The sequence below is a fragment of the Mercenaria mercenaria genome, chromosome 5, assembly GCF_021730395.1.
Source record: "Mercenaria mercenaria strain notata chromosome 5, MADL_Memer_1, whole genome shotgun sequence".
In the NCBI taxonomy this organism is placed as follows: Eukaryota; Metazoa; Mollusca; class Bivalvia; order Venerida; family Veneridae; genus Mercenaria; species Mercenaria mercenaria.
Window position 1 is genome coordinate 32,714,848 of NC_069365.1, and position 17,892 is coordinate 32,732,739.

The following is a 17,892-nucleotide window of genomic DNA, read 5'->3' on the forward strand; positions in this document are numbered from 1 at the left end:
GTGTACTTCGTGTCTTAAGACCATTTCACATTAAACTAATTTTGTTTTAGAAGCTAACGTGTATTTTAAATGTAGTTTTAAAGGTACAAATTGTAACTTCATGCTCGCCGATGTTTGTTTTTAGTAAGATAACGCCGAATCACGCTCTGACACGAGCTCACGCGAGATTACAGCCAGTTGCCATTCTATGTATTTTATACTTCTTTGTGTTGACCAACAGCTGCTCAATTGCGCAGAAAGTCAGCTGTCTCAAAACTATATTCTTCTTTGCCAGCCACTATATCTAATAACGCATGTTAAATTCTGGACATTACAGGATAAGTTTCTTTTAGGCTATGAATGTTTTTTTCGCTTCTGAAATTAAATATGTTGCTCTCTAAAAGATGCGCACAAATTCCAAAGTTCGATCTCCCACATTTCGTTGTTATTAGGACTGATTCGGTTTCATCAAACTTGACCGTTGATAGAATTTTCTTCTGATTTGCAGGCAGGTTTAGCCTTATTATCATACGGTCATGGCCAGGTCCACGGTTTGTATATGTTTTTCAAAACTTGCCTGCATGCTTATTTTTTGTCCAATATTTACTAAAATTTGTGTAATAAATCTGAAAGATAGCTTTTTTAAACTTATATAATTTTATCTTTATGTTATGTTCTACAATTCTAAATTTTGGATATGCCAAATGTGACATAGTTTACCGATTTTTATAGCGCGTCTGAAAAACTTGCAGAATACAGTAACTTCTCTTTTACGCGAATTAAAACTGTCTTAACACTTTCTAAGGGTGCTAAATATTGTCTCTGAGACTGTTGTTCATCAACAGCTCCTCAAAATGATAAAATGTGCACGCTCTTAAAATGATCTTTTCGTCTAAAAATCTGCGAGAAAAAACATGACCGCGTATGTAAAGAACGAGGTGCTTATTTCAAAAATGCCCTATCATTCTCCGGTAAAATTTTCCGTCAATTTAATAACTTGCTTGAGATACCCATGAGTAAATATCAGTTATTAGTGTAATTATGCCTTTTGCACGTGCGATTCGCACGTTGTAATTACGCCTTAAGTTAAGTCATCATTCGTCGCCGAGAAGAGACAAGATGGCGGAAATCATGTCTTGCGAAAGTAAGTAGGTTTCTGACTTTTGCACTTTTGTTTAAAATAAAATATTTAATCTGATTGACATGAAAGTCATTTATCTGTCTTATATGCATACAGCTGTAGTGTACTCTAGTACTAGCACAGTCAGCAGATCAGATTGGCATAATAATTTTTGTTCACGGAGAAGAGTATATAAACTATAAAATGTGATGTAAGCTGAATTCAGCTATTGAAATTTATTTAGTTGACTTATAATTTGATCTTAGCATTGTTCTTTTCAGTTCGAATGTAAATGTAGTGCATGACATGGATTTCCTATTTATCTTTGAATACTGTTGTGTACTATCCATTCAGGTAGTGACCAGCCTGGAGGGGTTACAGGATCTCTAGAGACCTGTAGTTTAGAGGTAAGGTAATCAATATAATTGTATTGTTATGTACTGTGTTACAATATGGTTATTGCCAGAGAAAAATAATAATCATATAGTTATCATAAAATTACCGCGTTTTGTAAATATTTTTATTGATCTCTCACTCGGATTTGAATGAGAATGCCCTGCACGGGTTGTCTATGGGTCTGGATTCCTGTTCTATATGTCCAGTTACCAGGTCCCTAACCACTACCTAAGGAGAATGTGTGAAATTGCATAGGTGAAATACTAAGCTTGCCTATTGTCATCATGTGACCAGCCAGGTGGATCCAGGGTTTTGGTTTAATCTTAGTGGATCCAGGGACATGTCCCTTTTCAAAAATGGTTCGAAAATATATACAATATTCAAGCTGATACATTTTTGACAAACATGGGGCTTAACTGATAATTTTAGATTTGTTATTAAAAATCAGTTTCAAAATTCACTGTTTTAATTAACCAGTCGTCACTCCTGTGACAGCTTTAGTTTGTCACAGTTAATTCACTATATTTTGAGGTTTGTTTGTGTAAAACATGATGAATTAAAATGTTTGTTATGAATTTTGATTAAACTGGTATCTGGAAAAGAAGATAATAGGTAATGCATAAAAGTCAAGAAATTCAAGCTGGTTCGAAAGATGACAATGTTTATAAAACTGCTAAGTTCACTTAATTTATGCTTCATCAATATTACAATTATCTAAGGGTTTTGACTCCAGATTACGGCTAAAAAGATCTCCCTAAACAAAAAAGTAGTTTGTTTATATTAAAAAACATAAGAATATAAGATTTTGTTTCCAAACTATCTTAAAAATGCAAAATCAAGAAATAAAATTGTTAAAGTCGGGAATCTAACCTGCTTGGACCGCCTTAAAAACAACAAAAAAACAAACATTCCTACCTTCTTTACCAATACATAATTTTCATGATTTAGGGACTATATCTTTTATTTGCTCATGAAAACCGGTAAGATCACTTTTAGCTTGGCTTTCCAAAGGGAAGTGAAAGCTATTCTACTCATTTCATTGCCAGCGTCACTTTTTGATTTGCGCCAAGTTCATATCTCAGTAACCGTGGCATATATTGAATTGAAAGTTCATTCAAGGCTTCCTAGGTATCAAAAAATAAATAAATAAAAGGTGCGGTTAAACCTACTGAAATAACAAAGACTCTTAGTTGTATTAAGTCCACTTATGGCCCTTTTTGGACTTAAAAATGGCTTTTTGTGTGCTGTCAAGCTGTATCTCAATAACAAACTATATGTATTGGACTGAAACTTCACACAATGATTACCAGATCAAATGCATTCAAATTCACACTTTTCTTTTGCATCATAAGGTGAACACAGCGGGCAATCTCATAAATCTAACTGTTATTGTGTTAATATTATGCGTCTTTTTATTATGCAAATTCTGTGGAAGTTTTGCAGGTAAGCATATTTCTCAAACCAAATGTTTACTTTATATGACAGGTCCGATAACTGTGGAGTACATTTTTTTTTAAGTTATGTCCCTTTATCACTGAAAGTTTTGCATATAAGCAGTTTTTTCATATAATGACCTTCGTATGAGCCGCGCCATGAGAACCAACATGTATATGAGCCGTACCATGCTGTTCGCTAACGGTTCCTCTAATTGCAATAGGCTTTGAAGGCGAACAGCATGGATCCTGACCAGACTGCGCGGATGCACTATGTTGGTTTTTCCCATGGCGTGGCTCATACGAAGGTCATTATATGAAAAAAATCTGCGGATGCGCAGGCTGGTGTGGATCCATGCTGGTCGTAAATGCACTATGTTGGTTTCCTCATGGTACGGCTCATATACATTGTAAAGCAAAGAGCAATCTTAAACTTGTGAAAAAGAAGGATTTTAAAGGGAAAATGTCTGGAATAAAACCAGACTTAGCTATTGTAATTCGCACTATATTTAACATTTAACAATTAATATCATTATAGAATATTTGTTTTCTATTTTAGGTCAGACATCAATTTTTGTAAACATAACACTAGCCAGTGGAGATCATATATGTGCAAGGCCTTTATACATAAACAAAGAAGAGCAGTTTCTACAGTTTGTGAAATTTGATCTAAGGAGTACTTTCATCGTTATATTCAGTGGATTATCATCAAGTGTGCACTTTAAAGAATAACATTTTCTGGGAGAGTTTATATTGTTTTCTTCATGCTGTTACCAATTAGTCCAAGAAATTTGTGAAATAATTGTGCACTTCCTGAGAAAAATATGGAACTTGGCATGATTGGAGATGGATGTATTGTTCTTCATTTTTGACTGGGAAGCAGGTTGTATATAATAAAAATGGCCGCAAAAATTCAGAAAGGTCGCCATAATAACATCTTTGTACAAAGTGCTCTAGCATTGTATACATGGTGAGAAAAAAAATGTAGCAGGAAGTAATATTTAGCTACAGATAAGCTCTATATGCAAACAGAAAAATCCAACATGGCGGTCTAATCCAAAGCTGCAATAAAGTAATTTTCCATGAAACGTGTAAGTGACGTGGTCGTACTGTGTGAAATTTGAAACATTGCATGGTGGTTTATATATCTGTATAATACGCTCCTCAAATAATTGTAAAACTGGCGTTGAATAAATAAATTTAAAATGGCAAATTAAATTCAAGATGGCCGCCATAAAATATTTTTTCTATGAAAATCTTGCGTCAGTTGGGCATATTGTGTGAATATGGTTAGACGTTGCACGATGATATAAAGATTGGTAAAATATGCTCATAAAACTCTCACACTAACAATGGGTAAATAAGTCCATAAATATTAACAATGAAATCCAAGACGGCCGCAAAATATCAGAAGGTATGTAATTACTTCGGAATTGCAAACCTAACCTCGTATATCTTCAAAGGGTCATTGTAATTGCCATTGGATTAATTATCCATGTACAGCCCTTATTGTTTATGGGGGTATATGTTGTTCTTCTGTCATTGACTGACCCTAGATTCAACACTTCCTTTTAGTTTAAACATGTTCCATTGCAGCAGTAAATGAAACATTTACAAAATGATAATTGGAAGACGGACAAATAACTATGCTTGGTACCCTGCTCTTGGTATGTTGAAGTTAGGCTGCCAATGTAGACAAATCTGCTGCCACGTATGTATTAACAGCTCTATTTTGGCAGTATTGACAGAATAATTCTGTTACAAATGTTCTGTCATACAAAAGGACAACACACTACTCATATATGGCAATATTACACTACTCTGGGAAATCGTAGATGCCACACTTTAAGCCATGATGTTGCTTTCAAGGGAAGTGCTGATTCCTTCCATTTTTCAAAACAGAATAATGGGGTCTGGTCACATCTAGCTTTGAGAATATCGTACAAGTAGATTTCTTATACGATGTCATACCTGTTGAGAATTCTTGGAAGAATCTTTACATGTTTGGTTGAAATACCTATGGTGAATATTCAATAAACGCTTTAGTGGGACCTGTTTTCGATCTGTTCAAAATGGCAGCCCCATCCAATAACATTGCATTAAATATGGATACTTCAGTTGATGTGACACTCGTGGGCATATTGTCAAGTGTTGACAGTAGTTCTAGAATTGTTTGTGACAGCACACTTCCCAACGTGAATAGAACCGGAAATGAATTTTAATTTTTCAGTTATATGGGCAAAATGTAGAAAATTTAAGAAACATGTTTGGATTCTTTTGTAAAAGGATTACAGCGTCTCATATGTCAAGCTATAGCCCAGTTGGATGAGGTCAAATGTAAAAAAAAATAAAAAAAAAAAAAGCATGATGTCTACTAAGTCTGAACGTATAGTCTGAAATCCATCTACTATTGTCTAGCAGGTCACAAATAGGCTTCCATGCGGCAATCTTTATATACAATCCACTAGATGTGATCAAAACAAAAGCATGAAATATTATACGCAGGTGAGACATCGTATGAGAAATCTACTTGTAGGATGTTCTCAAAGCTAGATGTGATCAGACCCCATTATTCTGTTTTGAAAAAATGGAAGGAATCAGCATTTCCCTTGAAAGGTCCGTGTTGCAGATATGCGAGGTAAGGTTTGCATTTTCGAAGAAATTTCCTTCCTACTGATCTTTTGCGGCCATCTTGAATTTAATTGTTCATATTTATGGACTTATTTACTCAATGTAAGTGTTAGATTTTTATGAGCATATTTTACAAATCTTTATACCATCATGCAACGTCTCAGAATATTCACACAATATGCCCAACTGACGCAAGATTTCCATGGAAACAAAATTTTATGGTGGCCATCTTGAATTTATTGGCCATATTAAATTTATTTATTCAATGCCAGTTTTACAATTGTTTCAAGAGCGTATTATACAAATATATATATATAACAACCATGCAATAATTCAAATTTCACACAGTACGACCACGTCACTTACTAGTTTCATGGATAAATACTTTGTGGCAGCCATCTTTAAATGTGTTTATCCATTGTTAGTGTAAAATTGTATGAGGAGTGTACTTTACAAACATATGTTCTACATGCACCATGAAACGTTTCAGAATGTTCGCATAGATTTCGCACAATTCGTCCAGTTGAACAGCGACTTTCATGGATAAATGATTTTACGGCGGCGATCTTGGATAAGACCTTCATATTGGATTTTTTTCTATTTGCATATAGAGCTTATCTGTAGCTAGATATTACTTCCTTCTACATTTTTTATCACCATGTTTACAATGTTAGAGAGCATTTTTACAAAGATTTTTTACGAGATACACGCTGTCAAGGAAATCCATATCACCCGAGCCTGATATGGATTATCCAGACAGCGTATATCCCGTATCGTGTCACCAACAAGCAGTGCTACGATTTTATCATGCCGACTACCTTTTACATCCTCGTTGTAACTGACATATTTTTTATTAATAAAGCTACTAACAGTTACAGTACAGACTGGGATCCTGCAATCTTCTTAGATCATCATGCTTTGAATATAGTTGATTATCACGAGCCATAAAATGCACAACGAACTGTATTTTGACTTAATCACAAAACAGCTCATTTTTACAGGTTATGAACTGGTTATGAAGAACTTTGTTCCATCCTTTCGAAAAATCGTCAGATTACACTATGTCAGAAATGTCTTAAAACTTCGGCTTTTGTCTCGTTTCCTGATTATTCCTTTACCTTGCAGGCAGATTAAATGTTCCCACAACAAACTGCTGTCTTACAAATGTGTTTATTCCTTTGCTTTGGCTGGCTGTGAGAGCATGTTTTTGAAATACCCAAACTTTCTTGAAAATATCACTATTCAAAAGCAGTAAACTTTACAAAATATTGCGCTGGTAGGGAAAAATGTAACCTGCGTTAATTGCGGCATTTCATTCAACGAGAGGAACGGGAAAATCGCGATTTTGAATATTGCTTTCTGTACGAGCTTTTAGGACTTTAGAACGGACATATTTCCAGTTCGACGATCTATCCTGAAATACGCCATTTTTTCAGCGAAAATCCTACCAAAATGATCTTAGATATCAAAGAAAACGCAAACAACTAGTTGGTCGTTTATTAAGGAGCAGTCGCTTGGGTTTGGTTTTCAAGGCATTTGAAAATATGCTTGCTGTAGAAGCATTGCAAGTTTGTTCAGGCTACCAGCAAAACTAAAGCAGACACGGGCATATGTTATATAAAGGGAGGTTATATTGACATAAGGACTTGCACCAGCTAGGTGTCATTTTACAAAAATATATCTTTAAAAACTTTACCTTCAAAAACACCGTTTTGGTTACGAATTCTGCTTGGTGGTATACCCCAGTTGAAACGTAACAAGTCACGTGATTGTGCACCATGATATTGTGGTGGTGATTTTGTTCGTATTAATTCCCTCTACTATATAATTATTTATAATGCGAACTTGTATCCTATCGGATCTCACGTACAGGAAATTCAACTGTTCTGAATTTAATCATATCTCTTAATGCAAACTATCTCTATATATTCAATGTATCCTCGAGATCGAGTTAACTTTCAGAGAGGGAAAATATAGCTCCTCTGGTCTCAATCAGTCAAAAGACTAAAATGTCATTTCTGATTTGTGAGGCATGAAAACTGAGATTTGAGTATATATATGCAAATATTTAACCAGTGCGAATGTGTAGTATAATTCGTGCTTTGCCGTAATTGGTCTGGTATTTGGTGGTGGTGATTTAGTTCGTATAAATTCCGTCTACTATATAATAATTTATAATGCGAACATGTATCGTAGCGGATCTCACGTGTGGGAAAGTCATCTATTCTGAATTTAATTATATCTCTTAATGCAAACTATCTGTATATATCCAATGTATCCTCGAGATCCAGTTAATTTTTAGAGAGAGAAAATATAGCTTCTCTGGTCCCAATCAGTTAAAAAAAACCAAAACCATTTTTCCTAAAACTGCAAGCATGCATTTTTAAAGCCTAGAATTTGAATCTCAGAGTAATTGAAACAAACTACGAAATGCCCTACCACAGCTTTTCTGCAATTTTATTTATTTTCCATGGGAGCATGGACCTCTAACCCATTACCCCTAATTTGTCCCAATCAACATCCAGTTTTGGCTTTTAGGTATAAATTATATAATTAATGCGTACAAACATTAAAATCCATTTTATGTAAGAAATTTCTAAATTTACTGCAATTTTCCAATTCTTGCGGATTTTCCCTGTCTTGAATAGGGTAAAATTCTAAACCCTTTTCTAAAAGCTTAGATCGATCATTATTTGAAGTTTTGGAAGAAATATTTATTGTTTTTATATCAGATTTCTTTGTTGTTGTCTGGTTTTCTAATAAGGTCTGTTGCAGTACGAAGCCTTTTCTAAAACAAGTTAAAGCATAGCAGAAGTTCCTTCTAGGGCCTTTTATATCATCTTGTAAAATTTCATTTGCAATGTCTGTTTTAAATATTGGTCATCAAAATGTGGAACCCTAGGATCTGACGCAAGGACAAGACTATTCTATCTTTTTCAAATTCCGTAGCCACCGTTTAATCAAGGAGTCAGTGGTGCAGTGGTTAGCAGTTTTGACTAAAGCGCCAGCGAATGGGTTCGATTGCCGGACCCGGATCGATTCCTGGTGGCGGCTTATATCCATACGATTGTTCAATATTTGGTGAATTGGTACTGTTTCCAACAGTATCGGTCTAGTCTGGATACTTGGGAGCTAAATTTGACGCCTGCTGTAGAATCGGCTGGAAATAAGTTGTTCCATCCATTCAGAATGGGGACTTTCGTCGACTACCCACAATAAATAAGAAACTTTACTTATTTTTAAGCGCCCCTGGGGTGTTACATTTTTCATCATGGGTGCGCTTCTTTCTATACCAAAATACAAAAAAAAGACATTAAACTTTCTTAAAAGAACTATGTTGTTATATACTGCCTAAATTGTCAAGTATGTAATTACGATAACATAAGTTGTTAAATCCAGCAACAAAGAAAATCCATTACAACATTCAGTTGAGTAAATACAGCAATAAGAATAAACTGGATATACACATTCACCCGGTCAAGCAGTTTCAACATGTAGTGTACCATTAGATGCGTGAATCTGTTCCGCATATGTAAAGGGTTGCAATGGTTTTTTTTTCACATATTGACGATGCATTCGAAGGTAACGATAATGCTTACTTGTCTGCATGTAAATTTGCTGATATATGTCTTTCTGTTTGTACACATGTTTTGCTTTTCAGTAATGGAGGAAATAAAAGAATCAATCAAACAATCATCTTCGAGTTTAGTAACATGTAGTCCGCGGGAGCGCGTTCAGTCAGAAAGTAGCCTCATTTTTAACAGCAGATGTTATTTCTAAGGTCACGGAGTTTGATTGGCCAACTTGTAATGACAACAACTTTCGAGGTCAGCTGCTCAGTCAAGTGTTACTTACCGAACCTAAGTGTTTCTTCTCTTGAGAAGGAACAAAATGACTGTTATTATTTTCATCTGTCTGATTCGGGATTATTTTTTATTGCTCTGCATATTAAACTGGTGGTCTTTTGTTTCAAGTGTCATACTTTTGCCACTTTTGCGAGTTGTATGATTGCCGTTTCCTAGAGAATATCTTACCGATATATATGGCATTATCTTTTCTGTATGACGATTTTGCTGATACATATTTGGCGTGGATCCTGGTGTACTTATTTGGTTATTTCTCCGCGGAATATTGATTCTTTGCAAAAAAAATCATTTTCTGATGTAATTTGAACTCCTTCTTTCCAGAGGAAAGGATTTGCGTTACGATATGGACAGGACCTGAATACACCGCATATGTATCTACGTGGATCGCCTTCACCTTTTTTTCCTTTATATATATTTACTGTATATAGATATTTACCATATATAGAAAGTCAGTAAAATCCTTGTGTATGAATAAAACACTGAAAGCGCTTGCAGTGAAAAATTTAAATTATAGAAAAAAAGAAAACCTTAAAGTCTAGAGCATTATTTCCTGGGAATTGAACTTATATATTTCAGGTTCACAGAAACATGCGATAGTACAGTTTATAAGGGAACCTCCATGGAAAAAACAGAACTGAAATTTAAGTATGATGAGCAATCAACAAATGTGAATAAAAGAATAGAGTTGTTACAGTCCTATTCATCTAACATAGAGATCATACCAGGACCAATACATTGCACTACAAGTATAACTTAATTATACGCTCTCCCTCCACCCCCAACCCCCCTCTCTCTATGTCTCTCTCTCTCTCTCTCTGATAAATTTAAATAATTAAGAGAATGTATTTTTATATATCGTAAAGGTAAATAAAATAATTCTGTATTATAATTGAATTTATAGTTCTGCACGTTTAATAAACCGGAATTAGTGACGTAACGTCATTTAGCCGGAAAACGTAGAAAAAGTTTCGGCGTACGAAAATGAAAACCGTAATTATATAATCGATGGCACTGTTACTATCTTTCTAAAGTTGAGCTATGATATTTAAACTTCTGATACGTTAAATAATTCAAAATTATGTCTGAAAATTAGTTTAAAATGTGCGGTTCACTTTAATTATAGTCAGATATCTCAAACATAAGCACACGGGCCTAAATTTTATTTTATCACATTACATGTCATATGTGTATTTAGAACTGTGAGAAGTTCCATTAAAATTACAATATAGAAAAATTTATATTCGCGAAAATGTTACGAAACTTACGATTTTCCCATAGACTCTTATTATGAAAGCGTGAGATCCAATTTTTTTAGATCAGTCTAGCAAAAAATCAAGTACATGACCATATATATTTTATTTGCTGGATTTTGTAAGTAAATTCTGAAGTTATGAAAAATGAGATTTTATCAAATTCTACATTGTAGAAAAAAAATCGATCTGGAAGTGAGAACTACCTTAAAGAAATTATTAAATGTTGCTTTGTTACCAAATTTATAATAATTATGTTATTTTAGGTCACAAAGGCGTGGAAGAAATAGCATGTGAAAACGAGGCAAAACTTTTTCAAAAACATACACGATGTGTTTACAATTTTGATGCAACGGGCAACATTATAGGATGTAGATCTAACAGTCACCTTCAAAACTGCGGTTTGATTTTCTATGTTATTAAAACCCATTGAAAATACTAACGAATTTAAGAAATTTAAAAGCCTGGAATTCGGTTAACATAAAACTAACCTAAAGAATAAAACAAAGTATGCCAGTACCTTTATGCGGTTAGCAAATTACCCACTACCACTTAGTCATTCTTTGTTCTCTTAGCAAAATCGTGTATTATGTGATTAGGACACCTTCAATGTCTGATGTGGAACTTCTGTCAGAATTCCGAGATAACAGACATTTGATATTCGGAACAATTGTTACGGATAACATAACTCAGATAGGGCTCTACCTGTCTTACAGGTATTATTGCTGTATGAAATGATATTATCAAGTAATATGAAGATCATGGAAATAAGGCGTATGGTGGAGACAGGAGAGTAGATTTCATGACCTCGCAACAACAACTGTAAACATTACCGGCGTTAAGTGTATCGCATTATGTGGCAAATGGTTTGAATAGTTTTCACTTGCAAAAGTGTGATAAATAAGTTGGTTATTAAGTAAGTCTTAAAGGAAAACGAGTTAGCTAGCTCTGACATTTGTGAAACGAAAAATATGTTTTTAATTACAAGAAATTATGTTTTTAATTACTACCTCAAGAAATAGTTCTTGTATTATTTTAGAAAATCATCACTGTTCACCGGACATGATGAAGTGTCCAGGAAGTTATTGTATACCAAAGCAATTTGTTTGTGACGGTCAGCCACACTGTCCAGATGGTCAGGACGAAAAAGGATGCGGTAAGGATTATCATTTTTGCTAGATACTAAGAGGGATTTCGCTTGTTGGTAAATAGCTGATTTAATTTGAATTTGCTAACAAACGTATAAGGAACGGTCGGAAAATATTCGGACTTCTTGTTCTGCTCAAAAACGGTTCAATATTTTTCATAACATCTTTTTATTCGTTTTCAAAATATTCCCCAACTACGTCTATGCACGTTTGCTATCTTCGTTGGAGCTTTTGTATTCCCTCTGCGAACCATGAAGTAGATCCAGTTCTGGAGACTTATTAAAGTCTCAGGCGGCAAAGTGTTGGCTGTACGGAAGGTGGGACAACAAATGCCACATGAGGGAGTTATAAGTTCTACTGTAGATGACAGTATGAGAGTGAAGGACATTTTCTAGGCTAGCCTCGGAGGCAATATTTTCAGCTTTTCTTCGATTTATTTTTCAAAACTGCTTATGCATAGTATCAAGCAGTCACCGTTTAACCTAATTTGTCGAGTTTTCGTGTCGGCGGGTGAAAACACGAAAACTCGACAAGTAATGTATTTGTCGTGTTTTCGTGTGTTCATGTCGGCGGGGCGAAAACACGCAAACACGCCATATTTATATCCGCCAACACGAAAACTCGATAGATAAATTTGTCTTGTCGGCGCCCTCTAAACGTTGAGTTTTCGTTTAAAATGTGTCGTGTTTTCGTGTTTTCGCCACGCCGACACGAAAACTCGAAAAACGTTTTTGTCGAGTTTTCATGTTGTCGTGTTTTCTCCCCGCCAACACGAAATGGCAGAAATAAGTCACCATACTTATCCTGCTCTCCCAAAATTATGAAACCCAGCTATAAAAGTCTGAACGAAATATGCAGGCTTTAGAAAAGTTTCTGCAACCTTTGAAAAATATGGCAAGGTTTTTCATCCTCTAAAAGCAGGATTTTTAGTACAGAGCTCTGTTCCTCCAGATTAGAGTCCATGGTAGCCATATCACCTATTTAAATGCTTTATTAAATGCTGAAAACTTCGTGTATGCACACTTCTAGTTGTAAATAAATTGACCAATATGTAGGCAATAGAACGCAGTTTTCGCTCATTTATAATATTTGTATGTAGCTGCACGTGGAAAGATAGAATATTTTCCGACCGCCCCTCGTAACTTGATAAGGACACATATTGTAGCTGTAGTAAACGGCATATATACTAGGTTTTGTCAGGATATAAGCTGTCAAATAAATCCATATAGAATGAGAGCGATGATTTAACCTGATATAGAATTTATTCTAAATCCATATCGGATGATTACCTAACCGATTCTAAACATGGCGTGTCAGTACGTTGCGTCTCCTGACCAAAACAAAAAAAAAATGCTTGAAACTTGTTGGAAGTAAGATAAATATTACTTTCTAGAGCCCTTCCGTCAATTGTTAAAGCTGTTAAAAGATTAAATGCAAACAAGTTCCAGTTTGATTGCAATTGTTCTGCATTGAATTGCTGATCAGGTTTTAGTTTGTTCTATCTGGAAATAAAAACACTCTGCACTTCGAGCTGTAATAGTAAGAAATTTGTTAATGTCAAGATGTTCTTTCAAAATTCTACTTCATTCACCTGCTCAAATTTGTATTTCGTTAACACAATGTTAATTCACGTGTTTCAGAAGTGGCTATATAAATGAATATTGGCACCTTGGTAAACAACTTTTTAAAAGATATGTACCTATTCAAGAAAACCCAAGCGGTACAACATCAAAGCAATTATCAAAAGTGAACGTAAAAGCTAAATAGGGACTGACAAGGGATATAGAATATGACCTAGATTTATTAAAAGCACTTTGTCATTGATAAAGTACTAAATACTGCTCTCGTGGCTTACACTTTTACGGTTATTGTACGAGTCGGACTAGATTTCTACCTCCCAGAAAGTATAGGAGAGTAATGATTAAGGTTATATTTTTTCTACGGAATTTTACGAATAAAAAATTCCTCATTTGTGTTTTAATTGAGTTTCCTTTACACAGTTAGGATACCTTCGTTAACAAAATGCTTGACATAAAATGTATATCTGACAATGAGAAATAACAATAATGTGAAAACAGTATCAAAGCAACCCTGTCAGACTTCTTATTTCGATCATCATCAGAATCTTTAGTCCTTTTGAACTTTTCTTTTTTAAAGGGGGCATTTTGTTGTAAACAAAATAGCCATCAAGTTAAATTTTTAACAAATCGTAAGATGGCTTTCTTTTCGCAGAAATATAAGTGAATCGCTTTAAAAGATCCTAACCAATCTACAACTTACAATAGTATAATCTATTAGCAAACATTTTAAATAGAGTTTCTGTCAGTGCCTCTCATTTAGGACATTTTACCCAAACAAACGAGTTTTTGAAAATAAAAAATAAGTGTCATTGATTGCATTCACGAGTGAAAATTAATTTAGTGGGTTTGTTTACAGTGTGACAATGTTTAAAGGTTTTGTTAAGCTCGAAGTAAAGAGTAACGATTGTCTTTTAGACATTAGTTTTAGACACTTGGCTAGTCCTTGATTTCGAATTTTTTATTACTAAAAGGCAAAATACATTTCATTTTAGGCTTCTTCAAATGTTGAAAGCAGCCTAAGAAATACTAAACTTTCATTGTTGGGAATTTTAACGTAGGCTTTATTTGGGAATATTCCACATTATTGAAAGGCTGCCGAGTGCGTGGTACTTTTGCTTCAGATATTTTTAGATTGAATGTTTTTAAAGATCAAACATTTCTGTTGTTATGAGGAAATAAAGAAAACAACTTACATATACTTTGTAAATGTGTGCGCTAAGGAATAGCTTGACAAAAAATACAGCTATTAAGTCGACTAATGTTAGTTACTATGCCTACATGATGATACATTAGTATGCTATGTTCTTCACTTGTTTCATTGTAGGTTGCCTAGACGCTGAAAGAGAAATTGTTGTCCTTGTAAATGATAGATTTTATGCCGTAAATGCCCGTATTGTTGATGGGTTTGCAAGACAATTTCATTCCCCAGGAAGCACTGTTCGTATTTTGAAATTCAACATAAGAAATCCCTGGCACTTTTGGGGTCTTCACTATGTCCATCTTCAAATTAAAGACCAGGTGAGCCCACCCATAGGCGTAACCAATCGTCTGGAAGATTGTGAATTAAAAATTTTTGCTCCGTCCCTTGTTCAAACATTGAGATATTCCGAGTCAAAAATCAAAGGATTAATATTCCTAGAAGGTATGAAAGAGGATAGGAAGGTAGCAGATTCACTTTTTACGAATCTGACTAATGAGCAGCGACCCGATTTGAATGTATACAGACTTAAAGAAGTATCAAACTCCACTAGTTTGGGTAGGAACGAGTTTAAGGTCGTAACTGATGTCGTCGTTCCACGATGGAAAGTGTTAACTTTCATCGGGGCAGAGTTCTTCCCAGAACTTTGTAAAGGTAAGTTGACTCTTGTGATTTTCCTTTTCTCCTAAATCTTACTAAAAACGGACGAAGTGGGTGTAAATTTGTCCTGCAGCTTGCTAAGTGGTGCCCTTAAAAGTTTGGCTCTTGTTGCTCTGACTTCAGACAAGTTGTTGAGTATTTGGTGTAATTATACCTTAGATTTACCCTATTTATCTATTTTGTTTTAAATAATCTGGTATCTTGTTACTTATGTTAGAGCCTTTCTCAGCGGGGAGTTATTTTATCTACACTGTCTTGTCTAACTTGATGAAAATAGAGTAAGTAGAAATATGCATGCCCTAAACGCGTTTAACCCCCGCCCCCAGTTTCCTTTATGTAGGTTAGTGACCTTCCCAAGGCGGTGCCCCTGTTTTCAGCTTTAATTATTGTCCGTTTCGTATTCTGTGATACATATGTTGTCTTGTTGATGTTTCTTTCCTCTTCCTCCAATCGCCTCCTTATGTTTACGCCTCCTCTCCTTTTACTATGAATAAGGGCTATCCCTGCTGAATATTCATATTTGCTTTTTTTACACTTTCCCAAACACCCCCATCCCTTTATCTACCCCTGACCCATTTTTGTGCTTTGCATATAATTAAAATGTACAGAATTTTTATAAGCAATCCGTCTGCTTTATTTTTCTGTTACAGTTTCTTTTTGTTGCGGGCCTACTTTGTGATGTATGGCTCTTGGTGTTCTGTGCTTCCGGGAAATCTACCCTTGCCTCTTTTATCACATTTAGCTTGTGTATTTTTCAATTAATCTTCATAAATTTAGGTCAGAATAATAACCTTGATGAAATCTAGGCCGAGTTTGAAAATGTGTCATCTGGGGTCAAAAACTAGGTCAATAGGTCAAATAAAAGAAAAACACCTTGTGTTTGGGATAGAGGATGTATTTTTCAATTAATCTTTATGAATTTTGGCCAGAATGATTTTCTTGATGAAATCTAGGTCAAATTCAGATATGGATCATCTGGGGTCAAAAAGTAGGTCACTAGGTCAAATCAAAGGAAAACCTTGTGTATGTCATAGAGGCTGTATTTTTCAATTGATCTTCAAAAATTTTGGTCAGAATGATTGCCTTGATGAAATAAAATTTGAATTTGATTATTGGTTATTTGGGGTCAAAAGGTAGGTCACATGGTCAAATCAAAGAAAAACATTGTGTATGCGATAGAGGCTGTGTTTTTCAATTGATCGTCATGGAATTTTGTTACAATGATTGCCTTGATAAAATCAAGGTCTAGTTTGAATATGGGACATCTTGGTTCAAAAAGTAGGTCACTAGGTCAAATCAAAGGAAAACCTTGTATATGTGATAGAGGCTGTATTTTTCAATTGATCTTCCTGAAATTAAGTCAGAATGATTTCCTTGATGAAATCTAGGTAGAATTAGAATATGGGTCATCTAGGGTCAAAAAGTAGGTCACTTGGTTAAATCAAAGAAAAACCTTGTGTATTCGATAGAGGCTGTACTTTTCTACTGATCTTCATAAACTTTTGATAGAATGATAGCCCTGATGAAATCTAGATGAAGTTCGAATATGGGTCATCTGGGTTTGAAAACTAGATCACTAGGTCAAATCAAGGAAAAACCTTGTGTATGCAATAGGTGCTGCATTTTACACTATATTTTCATAAAATTTGGTCAGGATGGTTGCCTTGATGAAATCTAGGTCAGGTTCGAATATGGGTAGTCTCGGGTCAAAAACTAGGTAATTAGGTCAAATCAAAGAAAAACCTTGTATAAGCGATACAGGCTGTATTTTTCAATTGATCTTCATGAAATTTAGTCAGAATGATAGCCTTGATGAAATCTACTTCAAGTTCGAATATAGATCATTTGGGGTCAAAAACTAGGTCACTAGGTCAAATCAAAGAAAATACTTGTTTTTTGCTCCAATTTTAATGATAATTGGTCAGAATATTTTTTCTATGAGGTCAAACATGTTTACACTGTTGTGGTGTGTTATGGTGTTTCTCGGGTGAGCGACCAAGGGCCATCTTGGCCCTCTTGTTTCAATTATTGTTTCATGTAAACCAACTGTAGTGGTAACGCATTTTAAAGAGCGTCAAGGAAAAATCTCCCTGTCGGAAAAGTAAAGCATTTTATTGTATTGTTACAGTACAAAATAACTTGATATTAATTCTGTTTCTAGGATATGTTGTAAAAACGGGATGCATAAAAAATAAGATTATTGAAATGGTAACGTAATATGATTAAGATTAAAGTATACTACATACCAAGTCCTCCTTCAATTAAATGTTTATTCTATATTTTCGTTCAATATACTTCACATACTCATGCTGATTTTTGCCATTTAATTCTGGCATATTGGCGCATTTAAAGAGCGCCAACAAGCAAGAACAACAGATAGCGCGCCGATATGACAAATACGTTATTCTTGCATGTAGGCACACTATAAACACGCCAGCACAACAATTATCACGCCAATAGGACAAATTCCTTATATTTGTCATATTGACGCGATAATTGTCGTGTTGGCGTGTTAGCGCACTTTAGACGCGGCACTTCAAACACGTCACACGCTAAAACGATAAATAAGAACCGATACGACAAATACAGTTTGTGTCGTATTAGCGCGCTAGTTTGTCGTTTTGGTGTGTT

The 17,892-nt window shown here is 34.8% G+C and overlaps 1 protein-coding gene across 1 annotated transcript in view; it reads left to right on the forward strand.

Annotated features, from left to right (window-relative positions):
* The window catches only part of LOC123556838 (uncharacterized), a 56,695-nt gene that overhangs the window by 25,895 nt on the left and 12,908 nt on the right, over nt 1–17,892 (forward strand). Inside the window, exons 16-19 of the mRNA XM_053544517.1 lie at nt 10,002–10,171; nt 10,942–11,076; nt 11,715–11,831; nt 14,728–15,255. Of these exons, the coding sequence (XP_053400492.1) occupies nt 10,002–10,171; nt 10,942–11,076; nt 11,715–11,831; nt 14,728–15,255 (950 nt within the window). The remainder of the gene's footprint in view (nt 1–10,001; nt 10,172–10,941; nt 11,077–11,714; nt 11,832–14,727; nt 15,256–17,892) is intronic.